A 24,002-nucleotide genomic window follows, 5' to 3' on the forward strand; every position below is an offset into this window, starting at 1 on the left:
CCACTTAATTCTTGAGCATTTGTGTGCATGCGTTTGGGAGCATTTACAGGCAAAGTGACAATCATCAGTTTATGTCAGTCCAGCTCATGTGACAACTTAAGGTGACGCTGCAGTCTCTAGTGTGGTGAAAGTTTCCACAATAAAAGGCTGGAGTCAGCTGCCGTAGAGCAAACTTTATCCTGCTTCTCGAGGAGTCTCCAAGCACGTGCTCGGAGAAGCCAGGTGGCTTTGCTCAAACCATAGAATCACTGAGTTGGAGATTAAGGAATCGCTGGAATACTCCAACAGCCAGGGATGTCCTGTGTGATTAGAGAGGCTTAGATGGCAGCCCTGCCACTGGAGATACCAAATCATAGCTTTTTATGCTATTCACTGGGTGATTTCATTCAAAGTGACTTAGAGTACCATGTAGGAATAGACTTTTAGCACTGGTTTCCTTCATGGGAATCAGACTCCTGACTATTGAAAAATTGGCCCCAGTCTTTGCATGAAACTATCCAGAAATCTGATGAGTATCTGTGGATTTTCAGTCAGCCACTTATCGCTGAATTATGCTAACTTGCTGAAAACTTGTCAGATGAAATGAAGGGGGGGCAGAGAGGTGATGAGGAACCCATTAGTTTACAAGGTAGAAGGCCAAAATACCTTTGCAGAGGAGGCTATTTTTACATGATTGCATGGGAGTGTAATTGCAATGCCAATCCTCAGGATTTAGCAGAGAATTTACAACCAAATATCTCACCACTTTTGGAATAAGTGTGGTAGAGAAGTGTGGATGTGAGATCTGAGGTGGCATACCATATTTGATGCATTTTGAGGTTACTCACACAGCAATGATGACGCTATTTTGCATGAGCAGCCATGATGTCTGACCTCGGCACCCCATTGGACCTGCACATTACCCTCGTTGTACCACCAGGCCTGCTTTTTGATTTGTTGCTTTTCTTGTTATTTAAGGAGTGTAGCCATCATCCTCTATCCTCCTTTGTGCCTGAGACGTACTAATCAATGCAACTCTGACAAACAACATTATCCGCAACATGCATCAAGTTATTAATAGCAGGGAGCCAATAATATACAGGTGACAAAACATTGATCTTCTGCCATGAATATGAAATTAAACACACCAGACATGTTTGCGCATACACGCACACAGCGAATGAACCCATATTTACTTTCAGTCTCTTCAAATATTCAAAACATGGCATGAAAAAAAACTTTACCTGTAAAACTGTCTTCAATAGCATGTGATAATTGGCTTCTGTGCAGTGACTGCTATAATAAGCTGTGACTTACCAGCTATAAAAAGCTTTATTTTCAGACACAATCCTCCCCTTCTCAATTATTCCTTCTCAGTTTTAGAGGGTGCAAGTGGATGTGTATAGAAGTGGATGTTAAAAAAGCAAGCAAAAAGTGCTGGAGGATTTGTATCTTTGCAAATGAAAGAAGAAGAAAAAAGTCTCCCGGGAAGCTTTATCACTTTCATTTTGCATCTCTGAAGAATTAGACCAAGTTAAACAGAGCAATGCCACCACAAAGACAGCAGAAAATGATGCCAAGCTGGAGATTTTATAACGGATAGCTTTCACCTCAACGTCATTAAATAATTATCTTGTTGTAGGTTTAAGAGCTCATGTTTAAAATAGGATGTTCCATCGCTCCAGCCGACAGCTGTTCATATGGAAAGGCTTTTGAAGAATTATTCTCTCAAAATGTGTACATTGTGGGATCTGTATGTGTGGAAGAATATCTTGCCATGCTAGATCAATTATTCAAGTTTGTTTAGGTCTAACATTTTGAAAGTGGGGTAAACTATATATTTTTGTAGCACGTGTGTCTTGGTAAAGGATTATAAGGACAATTAGGGTTATAAGAACATTAATTGTTATCATATTAGGGTAATATGTACCTGATCATTCTCTAAATATCTAAATCAATATTTGATCTAATAGGGGTATTACTCATCTTCATCTTGGATCTATAGGCCTCCAAGCCATTAAGTGCCCACCAAACTGAGCCTTCCAAGTGTCTGCCTGTCTCTGTAATCCCTAAAAGCAGAGACCCTTTTCAAGTGTGCTGTGAGAAAAGACTTTCCTTCCATCCTCTTCTTCATTTTCTGTCTCCTGTGCCCTTCCTGTTTTTCCCTCTCACAGGGCTTTACTGGAACAAATCATTAGTAACACATATTGCTGTTTTTCTCTGGGTGAGCCAGGCTAATTTTGACACACTCATTATGCCTTCTCTCTCTCGGTCTCCCTTCTCTCTGCCTCGCACAGGCTTTTTCTCTCTTTAAGCCCTGACCTCCCTCTTTCCCTAGCCGCTGCACACTGGGCCGTGCAATACATCACTGTAAAAGCTGCCTCACTCTCAGGGGTGCCTGGGGTGAAGGCCCTGCTGGGCAGGGGTCGAACCAGGGCCACAGACCAATCTCTGTCCAAAGACGGCTAAATCTGAGCCAGATCAGAGGTCTGCTTTCCCGCCAAGAGCCTGCTGAAAGTGGAAGCTCGAACATGCTTGTATGTTCCTACTTTCTATGTTCCCAAATTTGTGTTCTCCCTCTTACTTGATGTCTTGTCTCTTTGTGTGTTTTCCAATCTTTTTCTCTCTCCTCGCTCCGTGTCGGACCAGTGCAGGGCATACTTGGAGCCGACTGCAGCGCATGGCAGGAGCAGAAAAAGAGGGAGGGAGGGAGGGAAGCAGATGCTTGTGACAGTGTGGGGGCAGTAATGAGGGTCCCTACGACGGAGACACAATCAGTAAGGCCTGAACACACAGCCCACTCACGCACACACGCGCAAAACAGAGAGGGAGTAATGGGCTGGCAAAGGCCTGGGGCCAGTCTCACAGACACACACACACACACACATTCACCACACACTACATGGTGAATAATGAAGAGGGAAATCACCGCCATCACTGTCGGCCACTCACTGAGCAGAATAAACCCAGCCAAATGTATATTACCTGCACCATTTTTGTAAAATATTCATTTAGAACAAACAAATATCCAGCCTGGCCCCGGTGAATCGGCTCAGTATGAAAGTACAGTAAAGGGAGGGGGGGGAAAGGATTTTCTGGCAGGCTCAGCCGTTCTGTCTCATGCCAGGATGGCGCATATGACATCCCTGTGTGTTCCCCAAGCCTGCCTTTAATATGCACGCAAAGCCTTTCAAAATCATTACCCTGCCGATGGGAGATACTTTCATTGTGGCAGACATTTCAGTGAGAAGGAGGTTCGATTCACCAAAGCGAGGACGTAGAGGAGGGAAAACAAACGGTACTTGCCGAGTGTGGGGTTTACGTTGCCGCAGAGACATTTCAAGAAGTGGGGCAGAGGAGAGAGCGAGTGCATGTTGAAGCGAACAAGGTTTGAAAATAGCCTGGGATAAAACTGAGACAGCACGGCTGCAAATGTGCGCACGCACACAGCGCTGCAAAAAAAAGGGCACACGGGCAAAAAGCAAACACGCATAAACAAAGACGCATGCATAAATACATGCACGACACACACTTGCTCGCCCAAACAGAATGCAATCTCGAGTCTAAATCAGCGGCATGCCTGACAGTTTCAGGTGAGGAGGATTGATTACAATTGATTATGTCACCACAGGAAGTGGTAAGTTTTTATCTGTCTTCCCTTTTAAGGCCGACAGATCAATCCACTGAGCTTGATTTGGTTAAGATAGCTGTCATGCAGAGGGAAGGACTTACAGAAAGGGAGATGTTAAATAAATTGATATACACAAAAGACCTCTGCTGTGTAATGTTGTGTCTGATGTGATTCACAACTTGTTCACTCTGCACTGCATCATCGTGACCTTTTGAAATTGCTCATTATATTGAGGCTGTGCTTTTTAGGCACAATGATTAACATTTAAATTTTCAACCAAGAGTGCAAAGTTTTGGTTTATGAGGTTCAGCTGTTTAAGGTAGTATCTATTTTCCCTTGCAAAAAGCAAAGATAAACTGTGCTAAAGACAAACATAAACTGGAGGCAGGACAAGGTCTTGAACCCTTCTTTTGTTTTCTAAAAAGTTGCCAAGACACCAACCAAGGCCAAGGGAGCACGCTGGCACCATAGCACCATCTAAAGTCTGTCTATTTTTGCGTGTGTGTGGGCGTGTGTGTGTCAGCTTATGACTTGTATCAGGCATCTCAAGACTGACAGCAGTCACTTTGCATTACACTTACAGTTACAGTGATGTGTTTGACCCTGGTGTTTATCTTAGCCTCTCCCTTGAAGACATGAACAGACAGTGACACAGTTACAGCCGCATACACAGACTCACAGACACAAAAAAATGCACACATGCACGCACATTCACTATTACACACACTTTCCTGATCCCTGCTTGACGCCTGGGAGACAATTTGAAACGGTGGGTCCGTGGACGATCAGCCCTCTGCTGTAATTGGGTCCCTTGTCACCCAGCAAATTCATGTCAGCATTGGTCACATGGGATACTAATCTAAATGGCATCAGTGTCCTACTTTGTGCATGTGTGTGTGTGTGTGTGTGTGTGAGTGTGAGAGGGAGAGAAAGAAAGAGGAAGCTATGGAAAGCAAAAAAGGTGTGGTAACTTTGAGAAGCAAAGTGAGAGGCTGCTTGTAAATTATGTGCTGGGCTGTCACTGGGCTACACTGGACACTGTGTTCCAGCTGTGAATATGACAACTGAACATGCAGTCTGTGTTTGCTTTAGTTTCTAAGAGGTGAGTATAGAGGGATATCAATGTTCTGGACGAATAATATCCTGCTCCTGATTATGTTAATTTTCCTCACCAAACTTTAACAACTGGGTGACATTTGAAACTTCAGATCACTCATAGTATTTTAAACATGGAAACGCTGCATAGCCAGGAAGCAAACTGGGCATCATTAAAAAAAATTCCAAATAAAAGTGAGTGCAAAGACTGCCAAGGGGTGGTGAGCTGCCACTGAGAAAGTGTGAGTAATAAATATGTGTGTTTGTGACTTTAGCGCACACATTTATCAATGTCATTTTTTTAACCAGCTAATCGTTAACGAAACATGCTGGTGGTGCATCCCAGGCTGTGTGTATTCCTGATTTCCAATGCGACTTATTAGCGCCCAGATAATGTTTTAAATCCAAAGAGCCACGTCAAAGCTCAATGTGGTCAGGCTTGCATATTTGAACAGCAATCTGCAGGTAAGAAAAATGTGGGCAAGCTGGTGGATTACGTTGTGGTTAGTCCCAACCTTCCTGCCACAGCAGTGCTAAAACCCACCGGTGTTAGCTTTATAATTAGGCCAATAATCCTGTTGCAACGGCCATTTCCTGACCGGCGCCTTTGTACATCACAATATCTTTCAAGGGAATGTCTGAACAAGGTGATGAGGGGATGAATTCAGAGTGCAGAGAGTAAGAAGGATAAGGACTTACTACAGCATGTCAGAGTGCTGTTATGTGAAATTAATCAACAACCCTTGAGCAAATCAGAATTACACATTCATCCAGGCCATTGTATAATGAATATAAACGATGACCTTTTGAGAGCTGGGGTTTTTTTTCATGTCATGTTTCCTCAAGTAGGCTGACGATGAGCCACTTTGTTTGAAATACTACTAAAATATGGAACTAGTGAATTGTATTTTTAAAAAGGTAACGTCCACTTAGATCACAGGAAAGATAACAGAAGCTTTACAAAGAGAGAGCAGAGAGTAGTAAAGAGGCAGAAGCCGTACTAACCAAACCTTAAATCCTTAGTGAAGCTGCAGAAAGGACACTGCAATACTCGTGTTTTCACTAATAAGGTACTACAATGATGATAGCTTAATGTTAAATAGTAAAAACGAGACAATAAAGCATATATACAGGATAACCCTAAAACTGTGCAACACCATATGCAACAGTGCCATCAACGGTTTCATTGCAGTGATACAGTTGAGGATCATTTGGATCATGGGCATTTTAAGGATAACATATAATTATAGTTCATGATGCACTTCTGCTAAAGAAAACAAATCAAATATGTATAAAATGTTAGGGTACGATCATAGGATTAAGATTGAGAGTGTAACATCTCCATCTGTGATCCACTGTCAATAGAGATCGAGCAATGTAGATTGTTTATGATATGTTGCACCTGTCTGCACTTCAGACAGCAGTAGGATGATCAAAGATGGCTCCTATGGAGGCAGGTGGGAAATCTGTAGGCTGTGGTTGGAAACTCCGAGAGCAAGTTAGTACAATCTACCGTGAAAGTCTGCGAGTACCATCTGTGGGGGGGGGGGGGGGGGGGCTAAGTGATGAACTGGGAAGCTGCTGACACAATAATTGCAGGCATCTCACAATGAGGCTGAGAAAATGGAATAAAAAAAGGAGTGTGAAGCAAAGTGGTAGAAAGTCGGGATGGACAGAGAGAAAGAGAGGCGGAAAACTTTGAGTGAGAGGTCGATAATTATCAGGAGGAGAACATTAAGCGCAGCACTGAGCATTTGGTCTTTCTCGGCTTTAAACACTGCACTAATACAGTGTTTGGTCAGACGTCAGCATCGCGACATGCGTCATTCCCAGCCTGAGTGTGTGTTTGAGCCACCTAAACACCTTCAGTGCGTACTAGAAAATGATGCAATTACTGTACAGTCATGTCAAAGTAATTTATTTAACTTCCAACAAATAACTAAGACTTTTTCTGGCTACTTATTTTTGGTGGCAGGGCAAAGAAAAAGTACACTGAAGTACTCCTGACTACAGCCTGCAGGATGGTGGACTCAACTGTCTCATCCCGTCCATGTACATGTCTTTGTTAGCAACAAAAGGATACTCTGTGCGTGTTAAACAACCAACCTTGCTCTCTCAACGAACATCTATAAAACAATGAATACATTAAACTTGACATTATCCGAATTTGATCCATTGTCCAATACAATTTGAAAAGTTTCAGTAAATGTTTCAGTCGTGTGTGGGGACCAAGCAGGAAGTTGGCCGGAGCTGGAGGAAGTCTCTAATGCACAACATCTTAACCGGCTCAGCCAGAGAAGGACGCTGAAAGCCATCTTTTAACATGGTATCCAGTTCTATTAATACACGTGTCAAATGCATCCCTTACCATGCATTTAAATGGTAAATGGCCCTGGACTTAGAGAGCTTTTCTTACTTATCCTAAAAGGCCTTTACAATTTGTAAAAAACACACACAGGGCTGTGATGAAAGACACTAACCTAACCATCAGGAGCTTCAGTGTCTTTTTTTAAGGACACTTTGACATGTGAACAAGATGATCCGGGATTCGATCAATGGACGATCGATAGCTCCAGAGCAGCTAAGAAATTGACCTTAAGATGAGATTGTTTTGTCAACTACTGTTTCCATTCAATCTTATTATAGTCACCTATAAACACATTTCTTTTCCAGCCACATAGGAGAGGATGCTATGTTATCTTAATTACAGTTCAAACATAGTCATGGAATTAACCATTTAGCCAACTGTGCAATAAATCTACATACTTCAAGGATATTTTGCACATATGAAAGCTGCTGTAGGAGGACTAGCAGGTATTTCAGGGTTACAAAACAGCAGGAGGTGGGGCCCTCAAATGGTCAGGTGGGCGGGAGCAGACGTCCAACTCTTCCCACGGGTTGAACTCAGGCGCGTGTCAGAGAGAGTGGACTGCCTGTTCTCTTTTGAAATAAAAATGTCAGAGGTAATTGCCTCTGAAATGCCTTCAACTGATGAAAACCATCAGTTTCACCTGATGGAGGCTGTGGACATGTTGGCCTGCTCCTTCAGCTCTTCAGACGCAGCTCAGGGTTCTTCTGCTGAGAGCCCATTAATGGTTCAAATTAATGGCTGTAAGCTTTCAAACTGTGCAATTTTAACTTTTTTAACTCGAAGGGCCGAATCCCTTCATTCAACAACCTTCCAATTATTGACCTCACTATGGCAACTGAACTCCATGACATTACTGCCCTTGGACACACCTATACCGTCTAATTGTAAAACCAGATGCTGGAAATTACCTGAAAAGGGACAGTGTGACCCATGTAAAAGCCTGCTTCTAAGGTAGGAGTGTTAAAAGGTGTCTTTCAGTAGACATCAGACATACAGTTACTTATTATCAAGTCTGTCTAGGTCTGGCACTTGTTGTAATGCAGTCAGAGACACAGTTAGATCGACTTCTGGTTTGAGATGAACACAAGCAGAGGTTGATAGATCCAATGCTCCTTGTTTCTGATGAAGTACCCTCCTATAAGTGCTGTACAGAGGAGAGCTTTATCCTTTGTAGTCTGCTCTGAGTGGTTTAGCTCCCTACCGGTGATGACTACCTTTCAGCCTCACTGCTGAGAGACAAAAGAAAGAAAAGAGGGAGAGAAGGGGAGCGCAAAGAGAACAATAGACCGATAGAATGAGACCAACTCACCTCATCTAAATTGGTGTTGCGAAGCCACAGAAGGGAGGGGGTCATTGTATGTACTCGCTGGTGCAATTGAGTGCAGAGTGGGAATGACAAATTATTTGTATTTGTGTGGCCTTTCAAAACCAAAATATAGATTTAAACACATTGTCCTGACAATATGTAGTTGTTTTCACACTGTGATAACATGATGCTACAGGAGAAACGGTTAAAGGAAAAGCTAACTTCACTGTCTGTGCTTAAATACCAGAGCAAAAACAAAAACAGTGACAGGTAAGAAAGACGATGTAAGAGACACGTACGAAAGAAAAAAGAGAGCAAAAGAAAACATGCATGTGAGCTGCACTTACTCAAGACATGTTCCTGCCCAAAACCCTGAAGTTCAGGCGAGGCGTTCGAGGTATTGATTGGGTGATTTGTATGTGTTGCCGGCGTTCCTGAAATGTGTCTAGGAACATGTGTTGATGGATGTGTCTGTGGCTGGGCTCTCAGCCTGTGAGGGCCAGGGTGGGTGCTGGGAACGCTCTGACAGCCTCAAGGTTACCCGCCTGGCACCAAAACAGATGGATGCCCCTCATCGTAACTGTCTGTAATGTTTTCAACTCAATCATTTCCTCCCTCTCCTGCTCCATACAACATCTCTCTCATTCGCTCACCGAGGCAGTGGAAGTCATGATTTTATTTATCACGCCAGGAGAACTTCCACATTGTCTCCTGGGTGCAACAACTACAACATAGGGTTGTTAACTATTATGTTCTCGGTCTGTGTTAAAGGAATGGGTGAACTTTTTTTTTTATTCTGTTGTTTTATGAAGCTGGGGTCATTACCTGTTAAGCATAGCTTAGTATAAAGTTTGGAAGCAGGGGAAAACAGCTAGCTCTCCACTCCACTGTTCTCCACCAACATTACATTTGGTCATTTGATCCATTTTATTCAATAAAAATATTGAATAGTGCGGCTTTAAGTCAACTACCAAGAAATAATCCTGCTATAAGACTAATGGCCCAGAAATACAGCAATATATTCACATGTGAAAATAAAAATAAATGATCCAAAAATATGGAAAACTGCACATTTCTTCAACACACCCATTTATGAGGAGTAACATCTCCCACTCTTCTCCCCCATCTTTTTAGCCATTTTACATTCTCTTTCTTCTGGCCCTGGGGCATTTAGGCTCCACAGCACCGCGTATATCCAATTATGCTGCGGCTCTGAGCACGGCGGTGACACATCGATTGACACAAGTGACATCCAGTCTTATCACAGTGACATGATGCAGTGCTGGGCAAGCATCATTAGCCTGATCAGCCAATAGTGGGGCAGCTCGTTAGACCCCCAAGGGCTGGACATGCAGCTCTGGTTATAATACAGATATCATAAGACAAGGAAGAGCAGTGATAAAGTGATGGGGAGAGGAAGAGAGATTATAAACCTTGGAGGGACAACTTCATGTTTCTGCGCTCTTGTGTATGTATGTCTTTCGGGCAATTCCCCTGGATTGATGTGGGGCAATTACGGATTTCCCACGGATTAGCCACAGCTGCACAACAACAGGAGTCGTTTCCTCAAAGCAGCAAACCTCCCTCATCCAAAACATGTACCTCTGTGACAATACGGCAACTGCCAAATCTTTAAGCGGTTGTTTAAGCCACCTGGTCATGTGATGCCTCAGTCATGTGGGCATTTCTAGTTAACATAATAGCCTCATCTACTACAACAAAGAGAGTGAGATCATTTCAAAGTGTGCTTTTGGGATAGGTTGTGCCCTGAGGACAGAGCATTCTCTATGGAACTCTTTTGGCCCATTTCCGATCTACCTGTGGTATTTATAGGCAAATGTTCTCATATTTCTATGCTCCACTTATAAGCCCTTTTTAGCCAAAAGGTACATTCACATACTGTTTGAAAACTTTCTACGAGCTTTTGAAAGAAGAAAACCAAGAAAGTATCTATTTCTCCCTGTTTAGTGCTCTCCTTCCAGCACAGAAACAGCCCTCCTCTAAGTCACCAAAGACCTCCTCCTCTCCTTCGACTCTGGTCACCTCAGCATTCTCATCATCCTCGACCTCAGTGCAGCTTTCGACACCGTCCAACCAACCACACCATTCTTCCCTCCCACCTTGAATCTTCCCTCAACATCACTGGTACTGCCCTCTCCTGGCTAAAGTCGTATCTCAAAAACAGACAACAGTTTATTAGCATCAACAACTGCACCTCCTCCACCGCTTGTCTGTCCCAAGGCGTCCCCCAGGGTTCGGTGCTTGGTCTCCTCCTTTTCATCCTCTACATGCTCCCCCTTGGCAGTATCATACGGCATCATGGTCTCCACTTCCACTGCTACGCCGATGACGTCCAGCTCTACATCTCCACTGAACCTATCACCACTGCAACCCACTCTACTCTGACCAACTGCCTCACTGAAATTAAATCATGGATGCAAGCCAACTTCCTCAAACTAAACCATGTCAAATCAGACATCGGCCCCAAATCCCTCATCAAAACCACTCCAGGCTGGGTCACTGGCTCCCTGTCCCACAACGGATCCAATTCAAAGTCCTTCTCCTCACTCATAAAGCCCTCCATAACCAGGCCCCTTTCTACCTCACGACCTGCTCCACCACCACGCTCCTTCCTGCAATCTCTGCTCCCCTGATGCCAACCTCCTGTCTCCACCACTCAGGACCAAGCACCGGACCCGGTCCCTCTGGAACTCTCTCCCCAAACACATTTGAATCTACCGATCGGTCCATGTTCAAATCACTAATCAAAACTCACCTCACTTAGTGTGTTATAAGTTTTTAGTGTGTTGCTTTCTATGACTTTTTTTGACATTTTAATTTGTGTGTCTTTGAGTACCCTGAAAAGCGGTCTATAAATAAAATGTATTATTATTATTATTATTAATCTTGATTTAGATTGCCACTGGCTGAAACAGTTGTCCATGTATAATGATCTAAAGTTGCCACCACGACATCTGTGCCCAGCTGAAACTACGCCAAGCTCCATGGTTCCCGGGGTGTGCTTTATAGCCAACTAACCCCTGCTCAACACCTGTTGGCAAGTCCCAGCCAGCTCAAGCTACTTAATCCCATTTACAGAGACAGCAGGTTAAATTATTCAGTGCTCCAATGAAAACTCCTTCAGTATTCATGAGGCGGTCTATAGATGTGTGTGTCTTTTCTCATTTGCTTGTTGATTCTAAAACCTTCACTTGTCGCTGACGTCATGTTAAAGTGAATAGCGCCATTGTGTGGCTGGATTTGTTTTTATACTGTTGAGGAGACACATCAGTCAGAGGAGGGGAAATGCTGTTATTGTAGGTTTTCTACTCAGTAGAACATTGTGGACCAGAGGAAACACAGCATGTTCCTCACCCCCCCCCACCTCTTTTGTCCTTTTCTTTCTTTTTCTCCTCACTCCTCTCCCCAACGAGCGGAGGAGAAATGACTACAAGGCGAATGCCATGATTATTTTCTTTTAAATAGTGAAGGAAGCAAGGCCGCTGCTGTGTTTGTCATTTATGTAAGCAGTTAGCCAGATATGGTTACAGCCCTCTGAGCATGCCTTGAAAACTAAATTAAGGACATTGGGTTGTGCAGGAGCAGAGGGTTGGTTGGGATCAATGCACTGACAGAGAAATTCATCACTAAATCTATCCAAGCAATTACTGATGACAGCATCAAACTGACGAACAGTTTTCTGCTGCCTGTCTTCAGCTTCCCCCTCCCCTTCTCCTCTCTTTTCTTTCTGTTTGTTTACCATGTTCCTGACTGTGGAACAATGCAGCGACCTTTGCAGAGATAATTCTATTACGTAATATGAGTAATTGCTCTGGATGTGGAAGAGAAGTGTCCACTGCTCTTCTTGCCTTGCCCACAGCTCCCATGTCCTTGGATTTAAATGAAAACTCTGCGGTATTCATAGAACCTGACAGGGAGAGGTTCACACAGAAAACAGAGAGGAAAGGAGAGGAGAGGGGGAAAAAGGATGGCGAAAAAAAGGGGGGGGTGGATATGAGACGACAGGGAGATGGAGATGAGCATGACAAAAGCAGTGAGCCAGAACCAAGCAGGATGAAAATGCTATAAAAAGAGTCCACCCTTCTACCCCCCAACCCCCCCTTTTTAAGCAGTGCTGGGCACGACATGCACCTCCAGATTGTGTCTCTGAAAATGGCCTGTATGGTGCAAAGAGCCCTGCAAATTTCCTTTGTGTCTTGTTCCCATACGTAGAGGTGTGCAGTCACAAAGTGCAGGCTGGAGGGGTACGCAAGAATAAAATGGAAGGAGCATAGATAGTTCTTGCCCGCTGAGGTTTTTTTCTTCTTCTTCCTCTCCGCCACCTAGAGCCCTGTTGGCTACAATAGAGAAGTGAGCAGAGAGGGCACGGAGGCTCGGCGCTAACAATCGGCGCGAATGAAACTGCGCGGGGCTTCACTGGCAGAAATGTTCACTTTATTTTGTTCAAGTTTCTTCATTTGGACAATGGGTAGAGACGGAGTCAGAGAAGCAGACAATTACTGATATTTGCTGCCAGCTATCAGAGAGGGAGAGACCGAGAGAAACAGAGGGAGAAGCTCCACTCCCACATTGTTAATTAAAAACTCTCTCTCAGCGCTGTGCTCACTGAATAAAAGGCAGGCACACGGCCTCACAGAGCACACACACGAGCACAAGGCAAAGACTGTGCTCACCGTTTTCACTTTTATCAAGCTACTCCAATCAAAACAATACAATTTGGCAATGTGATTGTATTTCATTGCATATGTTTTTGTATTGTTTAGGAGGCTGCACAATATTCTCTCTATGATCCATAACTATAGAAATTGGATGGGCTGTGGGTTTGTAAGGGGGATAGATAAAGAGAGAGGGAGAGAAGTACAAGAGGCAAAGCAGCAGAGGAAAATAACAGGAAAGCTGATTTCATGCTCGGGGGATTGCATCTCATTTTCTCCCAGCACGGAGGGACAGCGAGCGGTCCTTCTTATGGATTTACTGCCACCTGGTGGCGTGTGACTGCACTGCTGAGCTCAGGAAACCTCACGGGGGGACACAGGATGCCATCAGAGTCAACATCAGACTATCAGGTCAATCCAAGAGAAGTAAACTAGACCCCTTATCTTGGGCAGACAGTGCCATGTAGACTTTGCGTGTGCCCCTTCTGAAATGTAAACTCCAAACCCCTTTTCCCAACCAAACTGCTTGTTTGCCTGCCTTTCTATCCTTTTCACTCCTCTTTATTATTTATTTGCTTACTTCTAGCACAGGAAATGGCTTGAAAGAGTACCAAAAGAAAAAGAAAATCAGCCACAAAAAATCCCATTTACCGCTCAGTTAAGGATGCTATTATACGCTTGGACAGTCCAGTCAATATTGGTGGACATCTATCTCCAAAACCAGCAGCAGGAGGACTAAGACTTAAACCTGCAATGTCATGAGATGTAAAATAAGTTAACTATCCAAGCGCTTGTGTTTCAAGAAGAAATATGTCTGTGCCAATAGGATATCAATGAAACCTCCCTCTAAGTCATCCCGGGCAGCACCAGGAGGTGAATTAATGAGGGCATCTCATCACTAATTAACACATAAACACACAGCACCCATCACCAATGAGAATTCGAGTCGATTATTTGCCTCAATTGCGTCAGATGATCTTTTGCAGAGGGAGAAAACGAGGAGAGTGAGAAGGAAAAGCGAAGACAGAAAGAGAAAAAAATAAGGATTTGAGAGGTATGAAGTTATACACAGCGGCCGGGTCTAACATCAGAAAGGTCTGGATGATTATGGGATGCCAGCACTCACAGAGAGTAGCTCTCCTAACAGCCTCCACCACCTCATTAGTCTGGCCCAGCAGCAGTATGCCCCCACTATTAACCGCTAAATGAAAGACCGCCAACCGTGATTACTGAGGGGAAGTCCCCTGTCGTCATGGGGATAAGAGATCCCTACACACACACACTCACATAAACTCACACTCCGACTTCTATGATAGCTATTTGAAGGGCGTTTATGAAAAGGCGATTGAGGCAGAAGTGGATGTTTTACACATCATCAGTCACAGCCGTTCACTCCGAAGCCCGAAACGTGAAATCTCTGGGACATCAAACAAACCTGTTGCGACAAATTGCCTGCATTGCAGCAAAAAAAAAACAAAAAAAACCCACCATCAACAATTGCCAGCATCTCGCAGTTGCTTCATTCAAATATCACATAAAGCTTTCAGCTCCACTTTCACACAGTAAATCTGACAAAGGCTTAATAAGCACACGAGTGAAACCTCAGAGTCCTTGAGTCAAGGATGTGGTACTCGCTGTTGCAGAGAGGATGGCGTGGCTCCACTGGATGCACCTATGGAGCCAGGTTATCATAATAACGTGCACTTCTATACATAGGATATGTAATGCAAGTGTAATATGGCAGTTCCGTACAGGTGTGTGTGTCTGGTGTTGACTGAATGTATTTAAGGAGCACTCCTAAGGTTTAGTATTGCACTTCCATACATTTAAAGGGACTTGCATGAGACCAAATTGGTGCAGCAGCAGCAGCTGAGATATCCTGACTTTGACTAAAAAGCTAAAAAGAAAATGGGATCCTATACTACCCATAATGCAACTTGACTTTTGTAAGACCTTCACTGACCCATGTCTTTCAAACTCACAGCCCACAGTTTTGTTAATGTAGTCTCCAAGTTGAGGCCGATATCACTCAAGAGATGTCACTGAATCTTTTAAAGACTTGATAAAGCTCCCTTCAGAGCCACAGGATACATTATACAACTATTTTACATGCTGTTTAGTACTCCTTTGACATGTCAAAATCAGTGGAGTGCTCCTTTAATGCACATGCAAGGCAAGTAGAGGTAAAGCTTAAGCCCAGCAGTACTCACGGTCGTTGCAGTGAGTCCCCGTGTAAGACGTCATAGAGCAGTCACAAGTGAAGTTCTCCCACTGCTGAATGCACACACCCATGTTGGCGCACGAGTCCTCCTGGCAGGTTGTACTCGGGCCTGCAGAAAGGCGGGAGGGAGGGGGGAGAAAGGAAGAGATACCACAGGAGCACAGTCAAGCAACAGTAGGAGCTGCTGCTGAGCCTTAACAATGCAGGACTCATGCAGAAGAAATGCACTCTAGAGAAATATAGATATACAGCATGTGGGCCTAGAGGAAGAAAAAGGAGCAAACAGTGCCACCACAGGGAGCCTGACCTGGAGTACAACACATTTAAAACAGTCTGGGGAATCCTGTGTCATGCTGGGTAAAGCGGCAATTGTAGTGGCAGGCCGAAAGCAGAGGAGCCAGGTTTTCACAGGATCAACAGCACGCGTCTCGAGCCGTGGGAGCGTCAGCATTTACTTAATTACTGTAAAAACCAAACTGCTGCACAGGATGCTAGTTTCATTCTAATCTGCATTTAAGTCAGCAGATAGACTGTACCCCAACTGGGCTGGTGTGATGACACTGTCAACATCCCTTCCTTTCCTTCTTTTTGGAGAGTGTGTGCAGGTGGACATGCATGCATTTTTCTTTTTATCATTCCAACAAGTAATTTAAAAAAAGTTTTATCAGAGTAAAACTTAGAACGCTGCATTCCCTCTGTGAACAAGCAAGACAAGACATAAAAAAAAGAACCTTTTAACAAATGACTCCTGGATAAAATATCCATTAAACAATACCCATTAAAAAAATGGCATTCATAAAGTGGTCCTGGCCATTTTCTTTCCAAACACCTCTTTCACTGTGAGAATACACGGCGAACACTGACACACTAGACAGACAGAATTCATGAAGAGCAGAAGAGAGAAGGAACATGAAGAGCGCTTGAGAGCGCGTAGTGCATATCCTCCTGTATGCACTTCAGTCAGACAGGAGTTGAGGAGGGTATTCAAAGTCAAACTGGATGTGTGTTTGCTATTCCTCTACACCACACATAGCTCTCACCTTTGAATACTTATACTGAGAGGGAATGCAGATAAGGACAGGCGCACAGCATAGATAACGAGATAAACAATCCCCCCGTCAGAGTCTAGACAGACACGGGGGGGAAACCTTGACAGAGACCCTTCTGATAACCACATAGAAAACAAACAAAAGTAAATAAAAGTCAAATTAAATAAACAGTCCAAATAAAATGGCAGACAAATGCAAGTAAACAGTGTTTAGTGCAATTGTCTTGTGCACGAAAATGTGAATAGAAGAGAGACATTTGAAGTGGAAAACAGAGTAAGTTTGCCAGCTGAAAGTGCATTTACTGTGTAATGCACGGTGATAGTAGTCAACCAGGCACCCTCGACACTGTGAGAATACATGTTAATCTCTGCGCATATCGGCGCTCATATGTGAGTGTGTCGCTCTCTGACAAACACCCTCATCTGGTTAAAGTAGCAAACATGATAAGATTTTTGAAAAAATAAGAGAGAGAGAGAGGCTGGATACATCAGCAGCACGCTGATTTGCTGATGTGGCAGTGGCGGCCTCTTTCTTACAAGAATCTATCTACATGACTGCCATATATCTATACAGTATGAACGTCACTTATCTATGATCTGTCTACTCTCTTTAATTATACAGTAAACTCAGATTCTTTGCAACTTTATAAAATATGACCCTGCATCACGATATAAGAGCATTTATATAACTGTTATACACAGTTAAATGTGCTAGAATCTAACATATGTATGGCTACATTCACACTGCGGCAGTGTTACAGTAACAACACAATGATCCTACTTTTACATTTTCTTCTGGTAGCTTAATCAATTGTTTTGTCTGCCAGTAGTCTCTCTCTCTCTTCTCCTCTTCGTATTCGCTTTTCTTTTCAGAAAGCCAGTCACCCCTGCGGCACCGAGGGGACATTATTGCCATGGTGACACCCACGATGCATTGCACACAGCAGGCTTTCAGGCGAGCAGGCCTCCGAGAGGCTGACTTTTAACCCTCTACCTTGTAGGTCGGCTTTGGTGAAACCAACTTTGTTAGCGCAGAAAGAAAATGAACAGAACAGAGCAGAGCAGGAAACAAGAGTAAAGGTTAGTGAGGGACCAGCATCGTTAGTGCGTTTGTAAAACTTGTACAAGTTTGTCACTTTGGCAGAGTGCAACATGGGGGACCGTTGTTGACTTGTTAGTGAGGGTTGAGCTCCTGATCCTACATAGTGGGGATTTTTTTCTAAATCATCATCCATCAAATGTTCTGACACTGTGCTGTACTTTGAACATATCTTAAACTTCTGCTGCCCTCTAGAGGTCATATGCAGAGGCCTGCACCATACTCAAGGAACATCATATGTATTAGAAGACAACATCATTTTTAATTGGAAAAAGTAATGGTGTATTAAGCACTAAATAGGTCCAAATACTTTCATCATGATGCTATGATGTATGCTAGAATATCTAATGAGGATGGAAACAACCTCAAGTCAAATCTGATAATAAAAATAACAACAATAAAGAGACGTAAAATTAATTATTGTATCGCCGTACAAATACCACATCATCAGTAGCTTATTTGTATTCTGTAATAGTAAAAAGCTAGTTTGCCCTAACGTGGATATTTCAGGTGCTGGAGATGGAAAAAAGTCAGACGGGTGAGTGTTTGAGTGCAAGTAGCAACTTTAAATGTCTTACCTTGTAAAATAATCTACAACCTAAATACTTTGGCTTGTTTTCGTTTCCTTTTCTTTTATTATTATTATTATTATTATTATTATTATTATTATCATTCAGGCATAAATTATCTTAGAATAATAATGATGCAACATAAAAAGTTACCAAGCCATTATTAGAGAAGCTGAATGACAACTTTTTTAGTTTTACCTACGATGTGACAAATGCCTGGCAAAGAAGAGGAAAATAAGTAGGATTAACAATGCCAGACAGGGGCTTTAAGGGCTACTGGAGAGCTCTCTAATTAGACTAATAAATCTCACACGGCAGGTCATGATTCTTATACGCCACAGGCCATCTGTACCTTCACAGCCACGCTCAATCTGCCCGCTGCGGAAAAGGGCGTCGTTGATGAGGTCTGGCAGGCGACCGTTGAGGTCAACCGAGGCCAAGCAGCCCTGGAAGCCCTCCCGAGAAACCACCAGCTTAGGGAGGTTCTGGTACATGTTGGGTCCCAGACCTCCGATAAACAGGTCCCCTGAAGGGGGAGAAAGAAGGAGAGCAGGATTAAAACCTCTTTATTGTGAAAATAACCACACGTCATTGTCATGTCACATTAATATTATTTACGCTTTTACTGATTGAGACAATATTTTTTTCTCCGGCTAGATACAGTACTTGTAGAATGAATCTCTTAACATGCTGCTAAAATCAACAATCCCTTAGGACCATGGCAGTGCGTTTCACAAAGCCTCTGGTATTCAGTGGTGGAACAAAGCCATTGCTTTTTCAAGTCTCAACTCAAGAAGTCTCAACTCCTGAGTCCCGAGACAAGTTCAAGTCCCAAACTGTGTTTCTAATCCTGAACAAGTCACCTTTCCTTCACTAAATATTAATTTTAAATGTTTACACAGAGAAACCGTTAACATAGTATATTTAATTTAAACGTTTAAACAGAGAAACGTTAACATAGTACATTTACAGAAATAATAAATCCTAAAATTTCTTCCTGAGAGTCCACCACATCATCACTCGTAAAAATGAAGCTAATGGAATTCCTGTGACTTAATTATCATCATTTGCCATCTCTGAGCTGAATGTTTTGCATGTTTCCATCAAGTCTTTACATCTGAATGTGATGAAATATTACCTGTTAGTCTGTCTGCTGGTCTACGTTGCCAAACGCAACTCTTCCTCCTGCTTGCGCATGATTAGCTGCTGTCGGACTGATTTAAAGCAGGGCTACTCAAAATCTTTGGGTTTGCGGAGGATATCGAGTCATTCCAAGTCACAAATCTAAGTCTAAGGACTCACAAGCCTGTAGTGTTTAAGTTAAAGTCGAGCTGCAAGTCTTTTTTGACTCATGTGTGGGTATACTGCTGGGGATGTGGAGCGTGTTGTGTGAAAGCAAGGATGTGATACCTTTGAGGTCCAGGTTCTTGGCTCCGTTGACGTTCTGGGTGACTGACTTCGTGTCTACCTTCAGCGTGTGTGTGTTGGACGCGTCTCGCGTGATAACCACGTTATGCCACTGGTTATCGTTCAGCGGGTTGTCACTGTTCCCCTTCAACAGACTCGGCCCGTTGCCCAGGTCAAACACGTAGTGGATAAACCTGGCGGAGAGGAGGCACAGCAGACGGGCACATCAGGGTTAGTTAGTGTATATTTGTGTGTGTGCGTGGCTGCAATACGTCTCAACCTGATTAATCTTAATGGAAAAATTCCTTGCAATCACCTCACGCTGCTGCAACACAATGTTTATGCTTTTACATGCTTACAAAAGGTGCAACAGAGATTTGGGATCAATCATTTGGTCAGCACTGTTAAATTCATAATGCTTTATGAAACCACCTATACCATCATCAGCACTGCTGTTTTAAAACGTGACAATCGTGTCTGGACTACAGCCATGGAACAAAACGTCAACATATTGGCATCATCACTGTCCGAACTCACCCTTTGACCAGCTCTACGGCGATAAAGTCGTTCCCGTCTCCGCTGTTGAAGATGATGAAACCGTCGGACGAGGTGGTTTTGAACTGGAAGAAGAGGTGCATTGTGGTGTAGGCCTGCAGAGTGGCCAAGCCCAGGTAGCTGCCCTTGGTCTTGAAGGTCACGGGGTCAGCAATGATGAAGCGCATGCCGAAGCGGGCGTTGAGCTCGCAGAAGTCGATGTCCCCGTTCTTGCACATGTCGATGTACTGCATGCCATTGAACTTAAGGCTCTGTGGGGATAGTTGTTGAGAGATGGTGTTGTTGTAAATATATCGTGAGGCACTTTGACTTAATTGAACCTAGATTGCCATGGCAACACAGTACACAAACTCACCAAATGACCAACCTACAACGTTGTGTTTTGAGTAGTCATACCCAGTCAAAGGAAATAATCATAATAAACATACTTTAAGGCACGGAGGATTATCTTGATCCGTGCATAAACTGTACCTTTCATTTAAAAAGTATGATGCATTCTCACAAATACTTCTAGAGTATGCTGACTTGTTCTTTGGCTAAGATGATAAACGAGGACTAAAAACCCTCCTCTTAATGGCATGAGTTCATCAGCGATTGACATTTGTGGTAATTATGTCTCTGAATGGATTGCACGTTATACCTGAAGATGCCCAATGAAGGAGGAGGGAGCAGACGAGACGAAGCGCCTCTCAGTCAAGATGCCCGTCTCCACGTTGTTGAACTCTAGACGAGTGTGGTCGCCCGCCATCTGACCTGAGACGGGAAGAGGCAAGAGAAAGGAGAAGACGCGGAGGGGTGAAGGGGCGGAAGAGGAGGAAGGGTACTGCAACCAAACCGTAACCCAGCAACAGCCCAGTTTCACCTTGTGTCATGCTGATGTGATAACCCCACCAATGCTAGCAGTTAAGTAGAAGCAAAAACTGACATACAAGAAACGTCGACTCATTATCAAACAAATGGTGAAATTACTTTTAAATTGATTTTTATGGGAAAAAATACACCAGTATTTGTGTCTCCCTTATCAAATCTAACTTGGCCTAAAAAGGCCTCAGTGAGACAAAATAGAATATTAAATAGAGAGAATACAGCTGTCTTCACCCCCTCCCTCCAAAAAAAGAAGAAGAAAAAAAAGAGAAAAATTATATGATCATGCACATCATGGATAGTGTAAAATAGCAAGTAACAGTTCACAAAAGTAATACCTTCAGCCATGTCGTCATCCACTGTGAGTTTGAAGTTTTTACCGCGGCGGATCACTCGTACTGAGTGCCACTCATTGTCGTTGAGCTTTTGTCCGGCATAAAGAACCTCAGGGCCCTTGCCTGAAGAGGAGGGTTCGTTAGTCGAGGGGCGGGGGAAGCACAAGCACAAACCAAATCTTTGTTTTCACAACAAATGCAACAGACTGGGAAAAATTCAGCAGGAAAAGACTTTTCAATTTTGAATAAAGACAGATTTTTCTTCTTTTTTTTTTTAAATGTGTAATCCAAAACATTTCTCAGATCAAAATAAGATCTTTATCATTTGGAGATAGTAGTCTTTCTTTCCAAACAAAAAATTGGTTTTGATTTGACAACGGAGGAAAACATTACAACAAATCACAACTGATGGCGAAGTAAAAGAAAACATTTGCTGTTACTCATACAAGGACTCCAAAGCTGTGACTGTAACTGTCTCTCCCTCCCTTTTTTTTTTTTTAGCTTTAAATGAGTCATAGCTTGACTCAAATACCTGGTTTTCAACAGGATTTCCGTGTCATTACAGAAGGTAGACGATCACAAATTGTACTGTTTCATCGTGGCTTTCATTACAGTAGACCTGTAGAGATTGTGGAAGACATTCTCATAAACAACCACTAGAGGGCAACCCAGCCCCACTGAGATTAAATAAAGGCCGGAGCTGCTCATTCAGGATCCTGAGTTTGCTGAATAATGTTGAACACAGCTTTTAAATCCAAATGAGCAGCGTTCTTTAGTCAGTGAACGTGATTTGTTGAACAGATTTAAGGTTTTTAATTTGGTGACTAAACTCCTGTTGTCCGTTATTGACCACGCGCTGTAGACAAATACTAGTGTTCTGCAAATATGAATCCTCAGTGTTTATACAAATATACTTTTTTATGAACACTTGTGATCAGTGGTACATTATATTATGTCTAACTGACACTGGCACTATGTAAAACCAAGTCAATTCAATCCTAAATAAATAAACATCTCCTTTAGAATTTGAATTTGCATGTGTACTGGATTACTACTTGATGACAATAATCAAGCTAATCAATGTGAACAGAGGTCTACAATCTGTTTCTTCAGTAAATAGAAACACACTCCCGTCGTTGTTCTCTGTTTCTTTCTCTCTTAATCTCCCTCTCTCTACAAGGCTGTGAGCACTATAAAATATAATGAAGAGTCCTTCTCATGAGTAAGAGCATGTCTGCTAACACCATCTATATATCACAATATGGGCCCATATAATGCAGTATGTGTTCAAATAAAGAAGGCAAGAAAACAGAGCAAGTGAGACACACAGCAATATATTACAATGTAATTGGGAAAACAATATAGCGCATAGAGAAAGTGCAAATGTGCTACAGAGAGTAGCTATAGGCACACAGGGAAAGATTAAGAACTATAGTTGCCTGAATCAATTTGAAAAATGGGCCATTTAAAATATATAGAGTACATTAAGTGAGATTTGCATAACTTTGATCTCTGGCTATTACTTTTTTCCCCCCTCTCTTATCTGAGAAATCCTCTTATCAGTTCCCTGCATTCACACATTCCTTTGCTTACATCTAGCACACAGGCTAAAATCAAAACATTGACTGAAGGAAGAAGGCTGCAGAAGAAGAATGTTGACTTACTGGTGTTACAGTTTATCCTGACACAGTCTAGACGGGGAGGGGAGAATAAGTGACAGATGAAATCGCATCCTTCAAGGTTACAGCTGCAGACATCCAAGAACAAGGAAAGCCACCTTCCGGGGACGGTCACATGACCCCGGCGGCCATTATTAGCGTGGTTGGCTACTGATGGTCAATATTACTATACTGATACTGGAATTCCAATTTAATCCAATTCTTTAAATCAATTACTTTTAATGTTATATGCAATAATATTGTACCAATACTGGGCAATATTACTGTACTGATTAAACTGTGTCTTATCTTTGATTTGATTTGATACTTTCATGCCATAACAGGTATGCTAACAGCATCATATGAGGATTATTTTCCAAAAAGCATTCATGGAGTTAAATTTCGAAAATGGTCGCTTGCAGTTCAATGGCCACATCGATCTTGCAACCCAGCAACTAGAGCCAAAATGTTTTACCAGTAGCCTACTACATACTGTAGAAATCAAGCAATTGTTATCATCATTTGCCATTAAAACTGAGGCTTTACATGTCTCTTACTCTAATCTCCACCTGAGGGAGAGTATTGAACCTGTGTTTGGCAGGTGCAGGTTGAAATCCATGTGACCAGGCTGGTCATGTGCCGTCAACCGCAACAGAAAAGTGGGAACAAACAGCCTCGAGCCACGCAGCACCAGCACCGTACAGAGGCCTAAAGACCCCCTCTCAGAGGGTCCTATGTGCTTGGAAATTGTTCTGTATATTAAATGGACCTTGTCAGAATTTGAAATTTATCTAGATTTTAAAAAGGTAAACTTCTCTCTTTTGGATGCTTGGAAAAAGACCACATTGCACATTAAAAACATGAAATATGGACTACTGTTGTTCCATGTTTTTAGCAGCTGCGGTGACCGAGTACATTGCACTCTATAATAAATTAGTTGAATCCAGATATTTTTGTATGTACATGTGTGTTTTAAGTTGAGAGTCTCCATTCTAGGCTCACTGGTATAAAGGCCTGCACTCTACTTAAATGTAGCACTCGTGCCACCATCTGCAGGCGCGCTGGGTGCTGTGGCATCGGGGCTGTTTGCCAGACGGGCCGCAGGCTCGGGGGCCTTTGAAGGGGTGAGTGCCATCTTTGAACAAGGCATGGGAGATGCCAGCTAGACCAAGGGTTACTAATGGACAG

General features: G+C 42.9%; 1 protein-coding gene across 2 annotated transcripts in view; it reads right to left on the minus strand.

The window, feature by feature from the left end:
• The window catches only part of LOC139302277 (neurexin-3b), a 256,861-nt gene that overhangs the window by 134,056 nt on the left and 98,803 nt on the right, over positions 1–24,002 (minus strand). The window contains exons 11-18 of one of the 2 annotated variants that reach the window (XM_070925931.1): positions 22,821–22,847; positions 21,160–21,279; positions 20,598–20,710; positions 19,940–20,208; positions 19,406–19,596; positions 18,348–18,521; positions 17,322–17,348; positions 15,269–15,388 (exon numbers count right to left, since the gene is read on the minus strand). In XM_070925931.1, the coding sequence (XP_070782032.1) occupies positions 15,269–15,388; positions 17,322–17,348; positions 18,348–18,521; positions 19,406–19,596; positions 19,940–20,208; positions 20,598–20,710; positions 21,160–21,279; positions 22,821–22,847 (1,041 nt within the window). The remainder of the gene's footprint in view (positions 1–15,268; positions 15,389–17,321; positions 17,349–18,347; positions 18,522–19,405; positions 19,597–19,939; positions 20,209–20,597; positions 20,711–21,159; positions 21,280–22,820; positions 22,848–24,002) is intronic. The other variant, XM_070925932.1, reaches the window with a different exon arrangement.

Source organism: Enoplosus armatus, chromosome 19 (genome assembly GCF_043641665.1).
Source record: "Enoplosus armatus isolate fEnoArm2 chromosome 19, fEnoArm2.hap1, whole genome shotgun sequence".
NCBI lineage: Eukaryota > Metazoa > Chordata > Actinopteri > Centrarchiformes > Enoplosidae > Enoplosus > Enoplosus armatus.